Source organism: Azolla caroliniana, unplaced genomic scaffold (assembly GCF_043228905.1).
Source record: "Azolla caroliniana isolate FFs.n. ecotype wild unplaced genomic scaffold, voAzoCaro1.0.p SCAF_2, whole genome shotgun sequence".
NCBI classification, from domain to species: Eukaryota; Viridiplantae; Streptophyta; class Polypodiopsida; order Salviniales; family Salviniaceae; genus Azolla; species Azolla caroliniana.
Window position 1 is genome coordinate 5,627,234 of NW_028230437.1, and position 20,975 is coordinate 5,648,208.

Genomic DNA, 20,975 nt, shown 5'->3' on the forward strand with positions numbered 1-20,975 from the left:
GAATGTGGATATTCTAAAGGAGACAAGAAATAGTTTCAAGGAGATCTAGTTCTTCACGTTCAAGTAGATGAGAGGAAGGGTTACTTGGATACAAGCTACATGGTTGATAAGAAGGGTATATAAATTAATAGAATTTTGTCATGTTCATCGTGCTATCTTATTTCGAATCATGTATGGCTCTCGCAACAAAGAGTAACTGTTCAATTTATCGCATCATACTAGTGATAATGATAAAAGAGAAGCGCTCATCAAATCCCTCTCTATAACATGTTTCCAACAAAAGGGTGCATTTCACATATTGAAGATACGTAACCCATAATTTTGTTTCACTTGCAATCATGGCATTGCGATGGAGCATCGAGATAACATAAAATGTCTATGTATATGAGTGATTGTGTGTTAATTACAACCTTTCCTCCCAAGAATGGACAATGCAAGGTTCATTCCCATTACAGTAGTAGTAAATGGCGAAAGGACATTGAAACGCCTCGTCCTTGTTGAGAGCCGAGCCATTGCAAAAGATGGACATAAATGGTGGGCTTGTGCTTACATTGGACCAACTCATTCACACGCACGACATGTTCTCGTGCCGAAAATGTATGCCCACCCCCACTCAATAGTAGTAGCACCGTGGCCATCAGTCCTTCGAAATAGGCCCCCTCTAATGGTAAGCAAAGGCCCCGATGCAACCAACGGACATAAATGGTGGGCGTCTGCTTACGTTGGACCGACTCACTCACACACGCTGCGTGTTCTCGTGCCGGAAATGTCCGCCCGCCCAACCCCACTCAAGAGTAGTTAGCATGCACGAGAAATGTTCGCCTGCCTGCCTGCCCTCGCGCCCGCCCCCACTCAACAATAGTAGCACAATGGCCATAAACCTCCGAAATAGGCCCCTCTCTTTGTGTGTGGTAACTTGTAAGCAAAGGATCGATAGAATGCAAAGAAATGAATGAACAGTTGGTGAACAACAAAAGAAGAGCATGGCCAGTAACACGCATAAATCGAGATGGTTAAAGGAATGGAGAAGCCGCAGCTGCAGCAGCAGAACACGGGTAGAAGAGGAACAAGAGGATGATTATGATGGTGTCGGGATGTCTTCTTTTTCTTCTTCTTCTTCTTCTACTTCTTCTCGTTGGAATCGACACAGGATTTGTTTCATCGTCTTCTCTTAACGACGAGGACATCTCTGCCTTGGAGGCAGTCTCGGTATGCTCTTTTTATTTCTTCTATTTTTCGCCCATTTGAATATATATGTATGTATGTATGTATGTATGTGTATGCCGATTTTTCTCTCTATCAAATCCTTTCTTTTGGAAATTGAAGAAGGGAGAAAAGTAGGCTGATGTTTTTAGAGAGGGAGAAAGAAAGAAAGGTCATTTGGATACCCAATAACGGGATAATAATTGGTTAAAATAGATGTAATAGTAGAGGATTTGGGTGATATCGAATGATTGTGAGTGGGCGTCAGAGAGGAAGAAAGAAAGAAGAAAAGAATATTTGGGTAGCCAATAAAGGGATTAATAACAGGTTAAAGCAAATGTTAAGGCAGAGGATTTGGGTAGGCAATAAAGGGATAATAATGTTCTAAAGTAAATATGGCAGAGGGTTTTGATGATAAGAACTCTTAAATGTACAAAAGAAAGAAAGAAATATCATTTTGGGTAGACAATTAATGGTTAATAGTGGGTTAATGTACATGGAACAGAAGAAGGCTTTAGTGATAAGATCTCTTAAAAGATAGCAACGTCTTTGAGTATAATGAACCAAAATAAATCTAAGTATGTAAATAAAAGAAGGTACCAGAGAGTCTCTTCATCTAAGTACTTACGATTCTGAACTTAAATAAACGGTAACTTCTGCCTTTGAAAGATTCCAACAATGGCCGATCCAAGGTGGGAAGGTCTCCAAAGTGAGGGAAGCAACTTGGATACCAGGTGATAATAGCCTTTATTTTTTAATGAAAAGGGCGGCAGGCTTTTGGTTGAGATGTTCAGGGCTTATGTACATGACAAATTGCTATTGCCCAATCTATCAATGTCCTGGTTGAGACCCTACTTTTGTATCACTTGATTGACTTGTAGCATGAGGAGTGATGGATGCAAAGAAAGTTGTGATGGTTCTTTGTTGATGAGCTGTTGAGAGGGAGAAGGAGAGAGAGGGAGGGAGAGATATATTTAATGTATTCATAGTACAATACACTTTATGAAAGAAGAGGTAGATAGTTGGATTGATAGAGGATTATGTACATAGGAGATGGGAGCTGAGCACATTTGCAAATTGCAAGTATTGAACTTTGGTTCTCTCTATTTATGACTTTGATGCTATGACATAAACCACCAATCCAACAAAGAGAATAATAATGATGATATATTTAAAGTGAACATTGGGAACCACAACAATTGTTACAGAGAATGCAACTGTCCGGGTAAGTTGAGAATTTTAAAATGGTAGAACAAAAACACTGCAATGAAAGACGAAGCTTCTTTCCTAAATTTCACAGTTTGGATTTTCCATGAGTTAGGTTCTGTGGTCAAATAAATGAGCAAAGAGAAATCTAGTGTTATTGGCTGTCATTTTATCCTTGCTAGGATTTTTTGAAAAAAAATCATGCTTTAATTCCTTATGTTCAAGGTAGTCCTATGTGATATGCTGTTCTGTTTCTGGTACATCAAGATAACACAGGCCAAGTATATTCCTTTTCTTCCTAATATTCAGCCAACCGCCAGTTTCTATTTTCAATGTTGCAACGTTTGCATGCATCAGTGTAATGGCACATGTCATCTCTTTGGCATGGGTGTTCAGGTGTGCGCTTGGGCATTGGCCAGCTGCCCTTGGTGAATTTCCCAATATTCAATATCAATGCAGTTGCAATAGTACTCAAACTTGGATCTATGTTGGGCTATTCTCCATTTTGTGTGGAGGACTTCCAATCTGACTGAGTAAAACCTCGCCTCATATTCTAATCTCCCTTTCTTTTCCTCTTCAATATGCCATCTTGCAGACTATTTCTGGACGTCTTGGACCCAGCTGGATGAAAGAAATTTGCTTTTGTGGTTTCTCTGTGTAAGCATCGGGTGTGCTCACTGAAATACTATTTCACCTCTCACCAAATCTCAGATCCATAATGTAGAGTTTGCACTATGCGTGCATTAGACAAGCAAGATATATATAGAGAGAAATGCCCTTTTATGACAGAGAGATAGATTTCATTATTGTCTTCGAAGGTCAAATATGACCCATGGAAGACCAAAAATGTAAATTTTTTCACGTAATGCATGTGAAAGTGAGTAGTGACTCTTGATGTTCAAAAACTTTACTAATGAATGTTGCACTGTCTTTGTGAGGAAAATTCATGGAAGGATTGGGTTTGGTTGAAGATGTGTGGAAAACATAGTTAAATGTGATAAAAGTCAGAGCATTGTGTCAAAGTGTGATACTCAGACTCCCAAACTTGTTTAGGGCAAAGTGCGCACAATCAACTACTCTCATCACTTGTGCCAAAACGCCCCATCTCGTAGTGTAGTTAGTCTAAGCTAAGTCACATGGAAGCAATGGTTTGGATGGAAGACGACAGGATGGGCTGCTCTAACATGCATTGATGTGTGCGGTTTCCTTCTTAAGTGAAGAATATGGTTTTGTAATTTGGTGCAATATATGTAGTATATTGTGTGAAGCATGAGCCTCCACATTCTTCCCATGTCATGATACATTGGTGTTACAAAAAGGCATCATTCACAAAGGAATCTATTGATACGTCATGCAGCAAATGTGTTGCATCTCATCTTTCAAACCATTTTTGCATATCTTGCATCCAACGGGAACACAAAAGTTTGCTTTTATGCATCTTTTGGATCTTTTTGCTTGTGATTCTAGGAAGTCAATGTGAGGGACTTTTTTGAACCTTAAGCATGTATTCAACAACCCTTTCCATGGCCATGATCTCAATGGGAAGTGATCCCGTCTCAAATAGGAGGGTGTATGTAATTTGTTTCTTAACTTGTAGAAACTTTGTAAGAAAATGCTTTTGGACATTTTTGAACTCTTTCTAAGTAGATTTAGGGATGTCACCACCCCATAGGGAAGTGCCGATAGCACCAAAGTGTCAAAAAGGTATTTCGGGAGGACCCAACACTTAATTTCTCCATGATTGTATTTGTTCTCAAATCCATAATATGCTTTCTTTCCCACCTCTACACAGCAGGTAGCACATTCATTCCATCTATGATTTGAAGGAACTTCAAGGCCAAGATATTTGAAGCTTTCATCCCAATGAAAATTTCTTAAATGCGTTTTGTGAGTTGGTTAGAGAGAGAGAGAGAGAGAGAGAGAGAGAGAGAGAGAGAGAGATTTCATGTGCAGGATATAGTCCAGCGTATAAGTTTGATCAAAGATTGGAACATAGATGATGTTCAAATCTCCAATATTGATTCTGAAACTGTGAGATTTACAAAGGCTACAGTTTATGAACTAGACATAAGAATTGGTGATCATATCCTTCCAGCAAAGTTTATAGATGAAGTAGCAAAATGGCAGCATCTTGGTAATTTGGAAACGACCTCCCAAGAACAGGATTGCCAAGGGAAGGTTTTAAAGGTTTCATGGAGTTCGAAGGCATTGAGATCTGTATTGAACCCATTTCAGTTGAATGGACCTGTTGGTTTATCATTCAAGAGTTCAAAGGCTCTTCAAAATTCTTCCCAGGTACTCATCCCTTCGTTTTGCTCTATGTAGTCTAGTTAATCTGACTTTTCTGGTTGGAATTATAATTATTATATATTTTGTAGAGCTCTATGAATGGAATGTTTAGTCAAATGAACTTACAACCGTTTTCTGTTGGTTAACCACATCCATTGAATTGATGTGAAAATGTGGTCAATTTTACCATATCAATAGTCAGGGGACATGGATGGATATACCACTCATCTCTGTAGACTAGAATATGAACTTTTGCTCACTTGCTTACATTTTCTTCATTCACTCACATCCACTTAACTTCTAGTAACAGCCTATATTGACATCTGGTATTGTTAGGGTAAAAATGGAATAGGCTGGAGTGATAAAAAAAAGTTCATGTCTATGGTTGATAGTGCTTCTCAATTTAGTAAAACTTAACAACATTATCTTCTTTTCGATTTTAGGAAGAAAAACAAATTACAAACTTGAACTTAACCATTGGAAGCTCAGTTGAAGTGGAGGGGGCTCAAGAAATTAGCCTTACACACCCTGTGGAGTTGCCATTACCCATCAACCAGAGCTCACCAATCAGAAGCTTGGCAACAGGCATTTTGTCTCTAGTCACAAAGCATAGATACCATGCAGTAGATGAAAATGATAGCAATTTCCTTTCTTTACACATCAAAGGATCTACAATGATTGCTAGTATCAATATGGGCCTTGAACCCCTAGATATAGCACCACCAATAATGCCCGAGTCCGACTTTGTGAAGCTTCTCTATAATGATGACCATGAAGAATCTAAGTCTACATTTCATTCCAGTAAGGTTTTTGATAAATCTTCAGTGTGGCCTTTTCCTTTGCTAAACTTATCAAATCCGAGGTTTTTGGTGTTGGATGAAATAATGAAGGTTTATCTGAGATCTAGTAGCCTCAATAAATCTGTCTCTATTCTGCGCGCTAAAGTTGCTGCCTCGACTTTTGTACTCTTTGAATTTGAAATTGAGAGGAAGCTTAGCCAAGAAGATTTTGATCCTGAAGTTTGGCCACATTGGAGGATAAGGCCAAATGTGGAAAGACATAGATATCAAGTTCTTGCCAAAATTAGAGACAACAAGATCTCACCTATTTCAGTTCAACCTTTGAAGCAATACAAAAATGTTGACACGTATATATGGAGGGACGATGTTTCTAATGTATCATACACAAGTTTTTCTTCATATCTTGCACCCTCTAATGCTATGACACTAGATGTAGATTGAGAATTGTTTATGTAAATGTGTATTTTCTGTATATTAAGGCATTCTGGATAGTTTCTGGCAGAAACATGATTCCAAACATTTTTTAGAAGAGTTCTTAGAAGACATCCTAATTTCACAGGATATCTTCATATGTAATACATTTAATATGGAAAAAGTTTGGGTCTTGTTGGAGAATCTACATATATCCTAAATCATTTGTGAAACACCGAACAATTTCTTGATGTCCTATGAATTAGAAGGCTCTGCAAATCTCCTGGTTTCTTCCTTTTGTTTATGTAATTAAAAATGATATATTTTTACACTTTCGTTTTTCTTGTTGCAACCTAAATTCTTACCTGCAGTGTGAGCTAATTATATGCCTGAAGGCTGACACAGAATATAGCCTCTCTATGTCTATTTCTCAACATTCTAGTGGTACACAAAACACTTCTGCATGCTGAATCCTTATCATTAGGGTCCAATTGTTGAATTGTATATACACCTTGAAATTTTGTTCTTGAGCTATGAAATATCACCAGTCTACTGATCAAGCATTTGAATCACTCTACATCACAAGACGAATCAACTCATGTTGATAGAATTCTATGCATTGTCGCTTAATGGTCTTTGTATTCATCCGTGAAGTTGCATGCCATGCTCTTGGACTTCTTTGTAGATGTCCAACATCACTTACGTGATATTTGGTGTAGGTTCGATCTACAACACAACCAAGACTACAATACTAGCCAACCACTAGCAACATAATCATATGGTTGTATGTATGTGATGTACATGAGCTTGTATCTATAAACCCATAAATAACCAACACCATTAACCTTCAAGTCCAAGTCAATCCTCTCATGAGATTGTGCTCAAATCCTAAATTTTGTACATACACCATATGATTCACACATCAAGAATAGGCATCGCAAATTGTATTCCACAATGTGCAATCTTTGAGCATGTGATCCATCATGTTCATGTATGCATATTGGCCAAGTATCGCTTAAAATGTTTTAGCCTTTACCTCTCACATAAAATAACATGGTCCATTGAAATAGTTTTGATGTCCTACTGAGAGCTTTATTGCATTTTAAAACATCTCCACAAGCCCAATCCAAGGTCCTCTCATCTAATTAAGCACAAAATGTTGGTTGACTGCAGTAAACCACAATATTCAATACCTTACATTCGGCATGCTTATGCAAAAACTATTGCATTCCCTTCGTAGGATATCAGAAAGCCAAAACATTTTACAAAACTAGACAACTAGGAAATACTTAAATTTTGCTTAGGTGAATAAAACAGTAGTTTGTGGAGATGAACTCTACATATAGAGCATGATGTAATAAACTAAAGACAATTAGTGATGACAGATGTATTGCAAGAAAAATATTAGATAAGAATCTAATCTTAGTAGATATATCACAATTAGTTATTTGGGTAGACCTAAATGCATTGTTGCAAAATACTTTAGGAGCTAAATGAAAATTTGTTCATTGAGCAACACTTATTTTCCATTCACCATCATAACCTTCCATTTCACAAAATCCTAAGGGCTTTTTGTAAGTGCAAAATTCTAAGAGCTACAGGAGAATGGCGTGGTGTAAAGTTTTTGAATTTCATGGTGAAGAGATCATTGATTCATACTAAGATTATGGTGTCTTGTACATTGCAATCAACATTGGCTACATCTGCAATAGTATCAATGCCTTCTCAAGAAAAAAAAGGTATATGATTTTTGGGGTTGCACTTTAGTTAATGATTTAGGAAAAAATGGTCAGTATGATTTAGGCATTGCACTTTGGCTAATGTTTTGGGAAAACGGTGATTGATCGACTGATTGTCTAGCTACAAGAATGTTCACAATTGTACCCAAGTGAAAAATAATATTATCAAAACACATTTCGAGTAATTGCAATAGTACTTGCTTGGTGGGATCCTTAGTCTTCCTAGCAATGCAAACATATCAGAGCAAATAATGACATTCTACCTTTTGAAAAACCACGTTCATGTCCAATTTTGTATTAGAGGCGGCAACTAGAGCCATGACTAGTAATGGGCCCAGTTCGGTTCGGTTTCTTGGCCTTGAAACCAAACCAAACCGTTTACGGAAATTTTAGAACCTAACCAAACTGGTTTATCATAAATCAAAACCAAACCAAATCATTTTTTTGAGATATTGATTATCATACATATTATGAATCTATGTGAGAAAATCATCATAAATTTGGTCATCATACTTATCATAAATTTAGTTATCACACTTATTATAAATTTGGTCATCATACCTGTCATAAATTTAGTCATCATACATATTATAATTTTGGTCATCATACTTATCATAAATTTGATAATCATACATCAAAAGGACACTCTACTTATAATGTATATAAAATTTAATAAGTTAGAGCCTAGAGGTTTAAAATTAAAAGTTCAAAGTTAACCTAGAGGTGAAAATTTAGGAATATTTTTAACCTATAAACCTTTAAACCAAATCACATAAACCAAAACCGCTAAACCATGAAATTCAAAACCAACACGAACCGAAACCAAACCAGATCATAACGTTTGAAACCAAACCAAACGGTTTATTTATTTTTGAACCAATAAACCGTTAAGCCACGGTTTAACGGTTTGGTTCGATTTGAGCCAAAATCGGGCCCATTGCTAGCCATGACATCGACTATCCTTGTCTAGTATACTCTATGAGTCTTATCGAGCTCACAAGCTTTCAAATTCTGACCTACTAAAACAAATGCAACACACAAGTTCGTGCACAGACCCCCTCACCTAAGAAATACAAATTTGAACATGTCAATGAAAGTTTAGCATGAATGATGAGATGATCAAGTATGTAAATCTTAATTCTTGAAAGAGCAAGAATTTCATGAATATATCCAATTTTCTTCTCAGTTCATACCATGATATGGTAGAATCCAACTATTAGACTATGCATGTCAACTAGACTTTGTGACTTAGGTTATGCCAATCTTAAACAAACTAGAAATAGAATGACACACCAAACTTGTAATGAGCAATCATAGCAAACTCATGCCAATTGATATTTTATCATCCATATATAGCATTTTTATGTTGATCTCGTATCCTTTCATTCTTGATAGGATTCTCGTGTACATACTGTCTTCACAATAAGATGTTTACTCTCATGTATTGTTCATGATATTAGTCCTCAACATTAAAGAAATCATGACAGCTCAAAAGGACAATTTAGATTAGAGCTTGATAACCAGAATTACTTCACCAAGACATATTTCTAGTAGGAGACATTGTAACATAAATGAGCACATCTGACTATTACTGCTTTAATCTACAAATGCACCATTAAATTGATTTTTTCTTTCCCAACAACAATTGATAATGCCCACGATATATCCATAATTTTTGTTACAACGATTGTGTTTGCACATAGATCATATGTTGTCACACTCTTGGTGTAACAAAGGGATTCACGCAGCGTACCACATGTATATGTATGGGAGTGGAATAGAGAAGGACATTGGTGTGACCTCTAAATTCATTTGCATCAAGTGTTTCTTTTTTCTCTATTTTTGCACTCATGGATTATGAGATGGTGTTGTCAATTCAAATGAGTAAATACTTTAGCTTTTCGTGGATTGAATTGGTGTTTGTTGGTGTATAGGAAAAGCCTTTGCTCTAATGTGAAATCCACTCTAAATAGCCTACATAAATATATCCAAGAATGTTATAATATAGCAACTTTAGCGGTTTGAAGTGGTGTTGGTGTTGGTCATTTGAGCATTGAAATGCTAATATGACTTTACTAAAATCATGTTAGATGAGGAGACTTCAATTGTGATGCTTAAAATTGAATCATTCTACTAAAATACAAATTGATTTTAACCCAAATCCACTGGAACTAGGAGTACTTCCTAGTAAGTTTCTCATAAGACTCAAGCACAATAATAAATCAAAATATGTAGTATAAATAAAGTCCATCAAAATGAATCTACTCGGAGAAGAGAACATATGCAAATAAAACAAGACATTAATTATCTTTATAAATTTTCTATAAACATCATGATGTTGTATTCAAACTTGTTTTGAATACAATCCAAGTTGTTAAGTTCAAGTCTCTTAATGATGGGTGTGACAATATGTTTGACTAAATTTCTTTGCAAATTTCAGTTTGAGATCCCTATGTTCCCTCTTAGCATGCAAATTTCATACAACAAAGATGTAGATATTTGCTTCCTTTAAGGACATGATAAGTTCATTAGAGGAACATAGATATGTGGCTCAACATGTTTTGTGCCTTTATGGGCCATCAATGTACAACAATTGTGACACTACCAAACATGCTCTTCCTTGTTTGTTAAGTTGCATGGCATAATTAGCAGTAGTTACTATTATACCAAGTATTGTTTATCGAGTTTGATCTAAATTCTCCAGCTTCCAAAGTCATAACAATTGTATTACCAATGTTGAAGGTTTGCTTTAGATCGACAGATAAATCAATGTTCAGCACTCATAAGAGAAATGTACAGTAAAACAAGAAAACTTCACCTATTTTTAGTGAAGTTTATTGATGGTAGTTTGTCATGGGTGAGTACCCTAGATATTCAAATACTAACAAATTTATTGAGGGTTTTAACAATAAGAGGAAGGTAGAACATAATGCCATCCGCATCCCTTTTCCGACACGATTCTCCAATGACCACTTACATATTTGAGCTATGTTTTCTTGACTGTAATCCAAATTCGCAAGAAACTGGCTGTGTGCATCCTAACAACATATTACCTTGATGGAGACTTTTCTACAATTCTCAGAGTCTGTTCAGCAATACAAAGCTCCTCATCTGTTGGTACCACCATCACTTTAATCTTGGAATTTTGTGCTTGTATCTCGCGTATGCCTTTCTCATCGGCATCATTCTTGTGTGCATCAACAACCAAACCAAGCATTTCGAGGTTAGAGCAAACCATTTGTCGGACAATCGAGGACCTCTCCCCAATCCCAGCACTAAATAATACAGCATCTACTTTTCCACCCAGATTTAGGTAATAGGCTCCCAGGTACTTGCGAACACGATGAATGAAAACCTGAAGTGCCAATTTATGCATTTCACTACCGGCTTCCGATAGTTCTATTATAGACTTCATGTCTTTCTCGCCACAAATGCCATATAACCCACTCTCCTTGTTCAAGATATTGTTTATCTTTGTTGCTGTTAGACCCTTTTGAGATTCCAGAATTTCATAGATGGCTGGATCAATGTCACCAGATCGAGTCGCCATAACCAAACCCTCTAGGGGGGTAATACCCATGGTTGTGTCGATACACAGACCGCCTTTTATTGCTGCCATACTCGAACCAGCCCCAAGATGACATGCAATGATATTTAAACTCTCCTTAGGCTTTCCTAGGTGCAAAGCTGCTTGATTGAGAATATACTCATAACTTGTTCCATGGAACCCATACCTTCTTAACCCAAGTTCTTTATAGTATTCATAAGGAATTGCGTATGTGTAAGCATGGCGTGGGATTGTTGAGTGAAATGCAGTATCAAACACAGCCACTTGAGGACATTTGAATAATTGTTCAGCAACTCGAATACCCTGCATAAATAGAGAGATTCAGACAAAAAAATGTGGAGTAGTTTGTGTATGATAAAGGACATCTATGTACCTCCAGATTTGCCGGGTTATGAAGAGGAGCAAGCGGAATTGCTTTTTCAATTTCTTGCTTTATATCATCTGTGACGAGCACTGGCTTTGTGAGCTTCTCTCCTCCATGTACGACCCTGTGGCCAACTGCACAGAGACCATCTAAATGGAGTAGATCTAGCACTTTCTTCAACCCGGTTGAATGATCAGAAATTGCGCTTCCCTGCAGTGTTTTTTCTCACGCTTTACCCTGGGTAGCACTAACCACAAAGAGCTATCGTTTTACAAAATTAACATACTAGGTCTCAGGCTTAACTCTACGAGTCTACAGTGTCACTACCAGACTCTACTAACATAACTAAAAAGAAAAGGGGTATAACAATGCGAAAGTCCAGAGTCCCCAAGAAATCCTGTTCATCACAAAGGCCAAAACCAATGACATGGGCTTTCATAGCCAAGGTGGGTTTTTTTTATCTGTTTATACTGGTCTTACTAGAGTCCATCCAATTTGAAAAATCCAGAGATATTGAGAAACTTTATTCCTCATGGGGGTAGTAACTAACAGGTCAGTTCCAGAGTCATCAAGAACTTCCATGGTTTCAGTGTATTTGTGTCTTGGGCTGCTGCTATGGCAGTTCGTTGCACACTAGTCTATCAATCAATAACAGTCACATGCAAATATGTGAAACATGACCAATTTCTGCATCCTCTGATTTATGCATGGATTTCATGTTTCCAAAATACAATCAGAGGATGCATCTAGATGTTTCATAGATTTACGGCTCTTTGCAGATGCTAATTTGATTCTTGAGATATTACTCAGCTATTTGGTCGAATAATCCTTCTATGTGAAGCTTGTACCTCCCAAGATATCCCATATATGGAAGAGATTGCATTATACGTCCTCATCTTCATATGTTTTATGACTAGATATCTGCAAGGTTGTGCTATATGTTGCTGGAGCACAGAAAAAAGAGCTACACCCTTACCAGTATTTTTCTATTGACAGTGAATATGAAAATTCTAGTCAACAAGCATGAATATTTGATGAACTTCAAATTCATCACCCACATACCCTCGAACTTCAATTCTCTCTCTCATAAGAATGTTGCAACGAGCCTACCTGCATCTTCACTTCCTGCCCGACTTGTAAGTTCTTGTGAGAGACAGAGCATTTCGAGGTGCCAATACCTTCAATTGCCCCTTTTGATATACAATCAGCTGCTTGTTTGATGCTGTAAAGAGCATATCTGTACAGCATAAAAAATTCACACAATCAGCTAAAAAAAGATTCACACAATTTCATTTCATATAGGCACTTTGATAAAAGGGAAAATTTGTTGTGACATGGAGAAAAAGGAGTTAGTCTCATTTTGATACATTATGCGCACAAAAATTGGCCCCTTCTACAAATTACCCAATGAAGAATCAGATCTAATCTCCTGGTTTTGGGTGACTCTTTAAACATTTAGATTTAGATAGTTCTTTGGAAAATATCTATGACTGGAGGGCAGGATTTTTTTTGTCAAGTTTGTACTACCCCAAGTGCAAATATATGTACCCCATTAAGGATTGTTGAATGCTCCACGCCAGAAAATTCATACATATCTATATCTAAATTTTTCATAGACGAGACGGTACGAAAGAAATTGAGTGCCCACAGGATTAGGTAAGAGCCAGCCTTTCTGATACTGGATGAACAGCATCTTGATGTTTGGCAATGGATCTATTACTGTTGTAACTTGGATGACCTGAGACCAAATTGTCTTGGGAATGGTTGATACGTCTGAAGTTATTTTTTTTTCCTGGGAGTTGAAACCCTGGGTATAAAGGAGGGGTGACCTTGCAGTTCCTCAGCGCAATCATCCAATGCACGAAGCTAAAGCATCGACATGATTGAAGCTTTTTGACAAAAATCTTCCATTTCGGCAGGGTCATTCATGCCAAAGGTAAACCCCGCTCATCTTAAATCCGTTTCTTACATTGCAAGAAAGAAAGAAAGAAAGAAAGAAAACAAAACCATGACTTCCTCTGTCGAATCATTTCCTTCTCTCAACCCAAAACCCTAACGTTGAGATCCAAGGGGGATCAAGAGCAGAGACGAACAACACAGCAAGACGAAAGGAGGGAATCAAAAAGGCTTAGAAAAGAAGGGAAGGGAAAAGGAAAGGTACTTAACTTGAGGGAAGAGCTGCCGGAGTTGATGACGAGAACAGATCGGCCCATGGTCACCAAGAAGAACAGACAGCAGAGCAGAGCAGAGCAGAGAGATACAGTTATATATATGTACATATAAAGCAGTTTCTTTTCTTCTTCTTCTTCTTCTTCTTCTTCTTCTCTTCATTTCGTTTTCTTCTTCGTTCACCCCCGAACCGAACCATTAAGCCATGGTTTAACTCTTTATCGTTGCCAATATTTCTTTTCCGATTCAGTTGCGGTTCTAAAACTTGGGTTTATCAGTTTTATTGGTTTATAGATTTAAGTGGTTCGGTTTAATGGCTTTTGGTTAACTTTTTTCTTTTTTCCTTCCTTGATGGTTTACCAAATTTTATCGTTTAGGTCATAGTATGTAAAATCCGTGTTCGTCTAGCATAACATTCGTTTTTCTACGTTGGAAAATGAATGGGAATGTTATTCAAACATTCTTGTGTGTTTTTTTTTGTTTTTTTTTCCATTTTTTAGGCTTATTTACCTCATAATAAATAGGTAATCCATAAGTATGGTATTTATCATTCTTTGAGGGTGTTTTTCTTGCACGAATGATTGAAACATTCGCGAATGAGAATGCACGTATGGTAAGTATGGTTCATACTATGGAACTTTAGCTAATGTGTTTTTCATTTATTTAATTCATTTAACCTAAAACGCTTATTAAACTTAATGGTTTTTTAAGTTCATATATTTTTATTTATTTGACTTAAATGATTGTTTAAATTTAATGTATTTTTATTTATTTAATTTTTTAATTAATTTGGCTTATATAATTAGGTTTAAATTTTTGACCTAAATGGTTTGGTTCATAGTATGTAACTTTCATGTTCGTCTAGCATAACATTCGTTTTCCTATGTTCGAAAATGAATGCGAATGTTATTCAAACATTCTTGTGTTTTTTTTTTGTTTTTTTCCCATTTTTTTAATGTTTTTGTTTTTTTCCATTTTTTAGGCTTATTTACTTCATAATAAATACGTAATCCAAAAGTATGGTATTTATCATTCTTTGAGGGTGTTTTTCTTACACGAATGCGAATGCACGTATGGTACGTATGGTTCATACTATGGTTTGGTTTACCTTTTCCTTAATTAGTTTGGTTTAAGTGACTTTCGCATTCATAAACTGTTTGGTCTAGTTATTGTTTTTTACAATTGGTTTGGTTCAGTTTGGTTTCGAGGCAAAGAAACTATACCAAACCAGGCGCATAGTTAGCCACATGTTGAGGAGTCAACTCCTCCATGTGGTGTGTTACATGTGAACATCCTCGCCTTCCACTCCCGTGGCAATGTCAATTCCAACGAGAGAGTCTAGGGTGAGTGTCTCACATTATTCGTTAACCACATGTCCCATGCCCATTCTATTTTTTCTGTTATCTTATTTTATTCATTTCGACTTGCATGTGCAAAATGCACACATGTGCCCCTCTTGCATGATTGTTCTCTCTTTTGAAACATGCCATGCTTTTCCTTCTCATAATCCTATTTGGAAATTGGTTGTTTTCATCAAAAGTGTTTTCTTCCCTCAATTGGTTGCTTTAGGGAACATTTGTTGGTTGGTTGCCTGAGTGATTCCTTTTAAAATTCCATTGCATGTTTCCTATAATGGGGAAATTCAACTAATGTGAGTGATTTCTATTGAAGTCCGAAAACTTGTTTTTGTTCCATACCCTGTTTGGGAATATCTAGCTAAGTCAATCCACAACATTGGCAAAAAGGTCAATTTGTAAGATTTGATTCCCCAACCTGTAACTTACATAGCAAGAGAATATGAAACCATTAAGGCATCCATTGTGAAACCTTTTTTCTTCTATTTATATGAAAAATTAAAAGGGGCAGGAGATCATCGTCTTGTGTGGGTGGATGGATCACACATTGGCCCTTGGGCATGAACTAGAAGGGGCCCTACACCTACTTTGGTCATGGATTATTCGTCTCCCTCAGACTCGATTTTTGCATTACTTATTCTCAAAAATAGCATGTTGTGATGACATTCTTCAATCAGAGCTCATTGTGGCCTATCACAGAGGAGAATTGGCAAGAACACGACACCAATTAATTTGAGGTTCTAATTAATTGCTTTTGGTTCGATGGTTGCCCTATAATTTACAACACAACATATGAGATGAGACCAAATGTCATATTGAACCGCACAAACAATAAGATCCCCCATACTAGAGGGAATCATGAGTTATGGTTGGGTTGTGGACGATGAAATGTTGGCATGATTTTGTATGCAATTATTGCTGATATGTTTTGGGTTGTGTATGTTTGCCTTCCTTTTTTCTTTTCTTTTTCTTATTTGTTTATACTACTTTAGTATTTTTTTATCTTTGGCTCGCCCGAAGGCTACAACTCACACGAACTCATGTTTTATTATCAGTACATAGTCCATCAGGGGGTGTACCGAATGGTATGAGTAAGATACATGCACAGGATGACCTCTAGGATATGATGAGACTCGCACCACGTTCCATCATGCAACATATTACCTTCTTCATCGTTGAAACCATCATTGTTGTCACCGTCACCATCTTCGTCGTCGTCACTTACGAGCACAAACCGCCCTTTTTAGGTACCACATGTATGTTGGTGCGGGGAGATTCGAACCTCCAACCTAGCAGTTGGAGTGTCCCCCCATTACCATTACACCAACACATCACGGGTATGTTTGCCTTCCTTTTTACATTGCATCTTCTTCTTGTATGTAGTTTATTAAGTCATTAAGGTTGAGAGTTTGATTAGAATTTGTGTGATGACAAAATTACTCAAAGAATTGAGTAGAGCACCCAACAATCATTAGAGTTTTTTTTATGAATGTTAATCCTTTGGGTAAGATAACTATATAGTTTCCTTTTCTATGTATTAATATGTTCAATCATTTCCATTGACATTTATCATTTTTAATGCTAAAAGTGTATTTGGTGTAATAACTTGATTTCTATTGGTTTTTGGTTTCAATTCATTTTGTAGATCCATCCATATTTTCTGTGATATTTCAAAATTTTGAATGTGTCACCTTGTCAGTCGTCGAGATGTGACATCAACCAATACTTGCAACTTAAACCAAACTAAATCACGAAATCGTTTAAACCAATATCATTCAAATTAAACCATTATAGGAATTTCCAAGCACAAAACAAATAGTTCTAGAGATTTCAATGCCGACCAAATTATTGGCAACTCATTGATTGTACACTTATTTTTTCAGATATATTTATTTTCAATTATTACGCATTTAATTTATATTGTTAAAGCCACTTAAATTCTTCAAATTTTTGATTAAGAAATCAATAAGATACTTTATATTGATATTTAAACCACTAATTAAATATGAAGCATGACAATTCATCTAAACTTAAATATCTTGGAAAATATGAAAAAGCATGAGATAAACATGAATGAAAAGAGGATGGAACTACAATGTTCAAAATTGGCAAGAAAACAAGGGCAATTAAACACACGATCTCATTTTAGCCATGATTTAGCATTATCTTATTTCACTCAACATATGGTCCACTATATCATCCTCCACAACAATATCGTCACATCTATATCTATGTTATTGTATGCCTCATTGCATATACTTTGCTTCAAAAATAGCTTGATAATGTTGTGTAACGAAATGGAGAATGTGGGTGAACTTGTGTAGCGGAGGAAGGACTGTGTGTGTGTGTGTAGACAAACATAGAGAGGGAGAGAGAGAACTTAGAGACAGAGAACAAGAAGTTGTATATTAGCAAGAAGAGTAGTTACAACCAAAAATACATCCAACGACAACTTAGTTACATTTAAAGAGTTGGTTTAAATACCAACTAACTTAGGGCAACTGCCCTTTCTAATATTTACAAAACTAGCCTAAATCTAGATTGTTCATTGCTAGTGTGAAAACCATTGCATTGGGGAAGTTGGGTTTGATTCTCAACACGCCCCTTCAAACACAACTTTTAGTAGTCAGAAAGTTGTCTTGCTGTTTGGTTCATTTCGACTTTCTGAGTTCCTTGGGTTTGTGTCTGGATGGTTTGTCGAATCGACTTCGACTGTTCTCATTCGTCTTCAACTCCCCTTGTTGGATCGGCTTCCTACTTCGATCGAATGATCAGTTGGCTCCTATGTTGTACTTGTTGGTGGTGTCATCGGTGGTGTTGTACTCCCCCTCAAGCTTGACAATGTGGCTATCGTTAGACCAAGGTCTAACATGAATTGCTAGAGCTTGTCGACTCCTAAGGCTTTCGTGAAGATGTCGGCTACCTAAAGGTGTTGATGTGGTGTAGGTCGACATCTCTAGCCTGAACGCGCTATCAGATGAAGTGATAGTGCACTTTGATATGCGTCATGTGCGCGTGGAACACCAAGTTCCAAGCTAGATAAATATTGCTCATGTTGTCACAGTAAAGCAAAATCGGATCCTTGATGGGAACACCCAGATCCTTCGATATTCTTTTTAACCAAATGACTTCACGTGTAGCCATGGTCGTGCCCCTATATTCAGCTTTTGTGGTCAATAGAGGGACTATCGATTGCTTCTTGCTACTCCATGAGATAGCTCCGCTGCCAAGGGAGAAGATAAACCCTGAGGTCGGTCGTGTATTGGCATTATAACCGGCCCAATCTGCATCTGTGTACCCTTCCAATCAAACGATCGTGTCTGACTTATACAGGATGTTGTAATCCCTCGTCCCACTAAATAGCGCAATCCAGAATATCCTGAGGTTTCTGCATGAATTGTCTAAGTAGACCAACCAAATAGTTGAGGTTGGGTCGTGTGATGATAAGATAGATTAATTTACCGATTAGCTGACCATACTGAGTCAGCTCCCACTCTTCTGTTCTAGAGTCGGCATCGAGTTTTAGGTTTCGATCGAGAGGGTTTAACACAGGTTTGCACTCAATCATCTCGAACTTGTACAACAAGTTGAGGAGATAGTGCCTTTGGGAGATCATGATCCCGACTAGAGTCCGAATTACTTCTATATATCGAGGAAGTAATGAAGCTCCTGCATATCTTTCATTTCAAATCTACCAAATAGGAGTGTTTTGACTTTATTGACGCCGGCTAAATCTTTCCTCCGATGAACAAATCATCTAAGTATAGGATGATGACGATTGGGCTATCAGAATGTCTTCTTACGTAGAGGGAGTTGTCTGATTTCAACATTTAGAAGCTGATTTGGTGAAGATACTAAGCAATCTTCGAGTGCCAAGCATGTGGTGCTTGCTTGAGTCCGTAAAACGACTTCTTGAGTCATCAGATTGTAGTCGGATGGTTGGTCGATTCAAAACCAGGTGGTTGAATAATGAAGATCTCCTCTTCTAATTCGCCTTGAAGAAAGGCATTCTTCATGTCCATTTGATGGAGGTGCCACCCTTTACCAACAATGAGTGCAATGATTATCCGCACAGTCATAATCTTTGCCACCGGGGCAAAGGTCTCCTCGTAGTTGACTCCGTATGTTTACGCGTATCCTTTTTCTACGAGTCGTGCCTTGTAGCGATTTACCGAACCGTTGGCATAATATTTTACCTAGTAGATCCATCTGCAACTAATCACTTTCTTGTGTGGTGAGTGGGGGATGAGATCCCACGTCTTGTTTTTGCATAGTGCCTGCATTTCCTCGTTCATGGCTTCCACCCATCGTGGATCCTTGGCTACTTCAGAAAAGGTTTCTGATTCTCGGACTATCATCACCTTCATCATAAAGGCATAGTGATATGCCATGTAATCATCGTAGCCGAATCGGCTAACTGGATTTTTCTCTCGTGTGGAGCGACAGAGTTTCTTGTTTGCGGTGGCTATGACTTTCTTTACTCCATTCGTTTGGATAATCGGCGCATCAACGACATCGAACTCAATATCGAGTGAGTGAGTCAATTCGTTGTCATCCGGATCTTTGTACTTCAACATTTTGGCCTTTCCTTTATCAATCTTTGGACTCGGCCGAGATGTGCTTTGATCGCTTTGAGGCTCTTTAGTTCACTCAACTTGGTCGTAGTTGGACTTTCTTTGAACATGTGCACCTCAATTGATTGTCCTCTTCTATCTCCTGGTTGGCCAAGTTCGGTTCGACTGGAGTTTGAGTCGTCTCTGGTTCATACCATGATGCCGACTCATCGAAGACGACGTCTCATATCACTCGAACTTTTTGGGTGGATGGATTATACCACCTGTACCCTTTTGTTCGAGTGAGTACCCTACAAGGATACATTTCTCTGGCTTAGGATTTCACGAAATGAAGCGGGACCACCGGAGTCCTGGACCGGAAGGATTCGATGTTTTTAGCAACGTAAGTGAGAAAGTATTGAAGATAAATAGATGGATGAAGAGAGAGATAGAGATAGAGATAGAGATTGAACCCTTGACTTTAGTTTTACGAGACAAGATACATCACCACTAGGATAACTCGGATCTTTGATTAAAAGTTTCGTTTTTACTTACATCACTTGCCTCCCTTACGCAAGCCCAACTATAGGCTTTTATAGGTCTCTCCATGCAAAAACCATGGCCTAAACCCACGGGCTAAAACCATGGGTTAAAACCACAAGCCGAAACCATGGGCTAAAACCATGGTTTTGTGACCATGGTTTCTATATGTTTGCTTCCTACGAAATACTGAATATGAAAAGAAAATATAGAAATTTTAAAGCACTTAGTAGTGGCTTTAGTGGTAAGTTAATTTGTCTCCTATCTTGGAGGTGCAAGGTTGAAGCCTTGCTTCCTGTTAAGAATTAGGTAAGTAATTAAGCAAGGGTTAATTAGTACCTAATTATGTGATTAGTTGACAAGCGGAAGATTAAGTGATATGTGTCTGTATGTGTGAGAGAGGAAGATAACACTTATGAACAACACAAGATGGGGGATGAGTAACTATATTAAATTAGCATTATCATCATCAAATACAAAAATACCTACAATGAGGTAAATATAGATTTCATGTGCAAGGGTGCACATGTGTGAGGATAATATAGGTACAAAGGTGTAAGTTCTATATTAAATGTAGTTAGGAGTGGAGGATCTAGAGTATCGCACTTAAGTACAAGGTCCTATTTAATGCGTTATAGTCAACACTTCTGACTAGATTCTATCTAGGTAACTACGAAGTTACATGGTTGACTAAATAACTAACTCTAGTTGAGCTTGATCTCTCAACACACCCCATCAAGCTCAAGTACAGGGCATCTGATGTCCGCTTTGGCTTTCG

At 37.4% G+C, this 20,975-nt stretch overlaps 2 protein-coding genes across 2 annotated transcripts; one reads left to right on the plus strand and one right to left on the minus strand.

Annotated features, from left to right (window-relative positions):
• Positions 1 to 981: 981 nt before the first annotated feature.
• Positions 982 to 6,190, plus strand: LOC147867217 (protein TUNICAMYCIN INDUCED 1-like). Its single transcript, XM_087315007.1, has 3 exons — positions 982 to 1,209; positions 4,363 to 4,704; positions 5,142 to 6,190. Exons 1-3 carry the CDS (start codon positions 1,075 to 1,077, stop codon positions 5,937 to 5,939), a joined length of 1,275 nt encoding a protein of 424 aa, XP_087171133.1. The 5' UTR covers positions 982 to 1,074; the 3' UTR covers positions 5,940 to 6,190.
• Positions 6,191 to 10,353: 4,163 nt separating this feature from the next.
• LOC147867218 (uncharacterized) lies at positions 10,354 to 13,862 on the minus strand. Its single transcript, XM_087315008.1, has 4 exons — positions 13,747 to 13,862; positions 12,691 to 12,817; positions 11,590 to 11,790; positions 10,354 to 11,519 (listed from the first exon to the last, which is right to left on the minus strand). Exons 1-4 carry the CDS (start codon positions 13,857 to 13,859, stop codon positions 10,698 to 10,700), a joined length of 1,263 nt encoding a protein of 420 aa, XP_087171134.1. The 5' UTR covers positions 13,860 to 13,862; the 3' UTR covers positions 10,354 to 10,697.
• Positions 13,863 to 20,975: the final 7,113 nt, after the last annotated feature.

Bases quoted from the DNA above. Each gene is read 5' to 3' on its own strand.
- LOC147867218 (XM_087315008.1), bottom strand. From the start codon at position 13,859: ATGTACATATATATAACTGTATCTCTCTGCTCTGCTCTGCTCTGCTGT. The intron at 11,791-12,690 runs GTAGGCTCGTTG...AAAACACTGCAG, and splicing joins GGCAGGAAGTGAAGATGCAG to GGAAGCGCAATTTCTGATCA. The intron at 11,520-11,589 runs GTACATAGATGT...CTATTTATGCAG, and splicing joins ATAACCCGGCAAATCTGGAG to GGTATTCGAGTTGCTGAACA.
- LOC147867217 (XM_087315007.1), top strand. From the start codon at position 1,075: ATGATTATGATGGTGTCGGGATGTCTTCTTTTTCTTCTTCTTCTTCTT. The intron at 1,210-4,362 runs GTATGCTCTTTT...TTTCATGTGCAG, and splicing joins CTGCCTTGGAGGCAGTCTCG to GATATAGTCCAGCGTATAAG. The intron at 4,705-5,141 runs GTACTCATCCCT...TTTCGATTTTAG, and splicing joins CTCTTCAAAATTCTTCCCAG to GAAGAAAAACAAATTACAAA.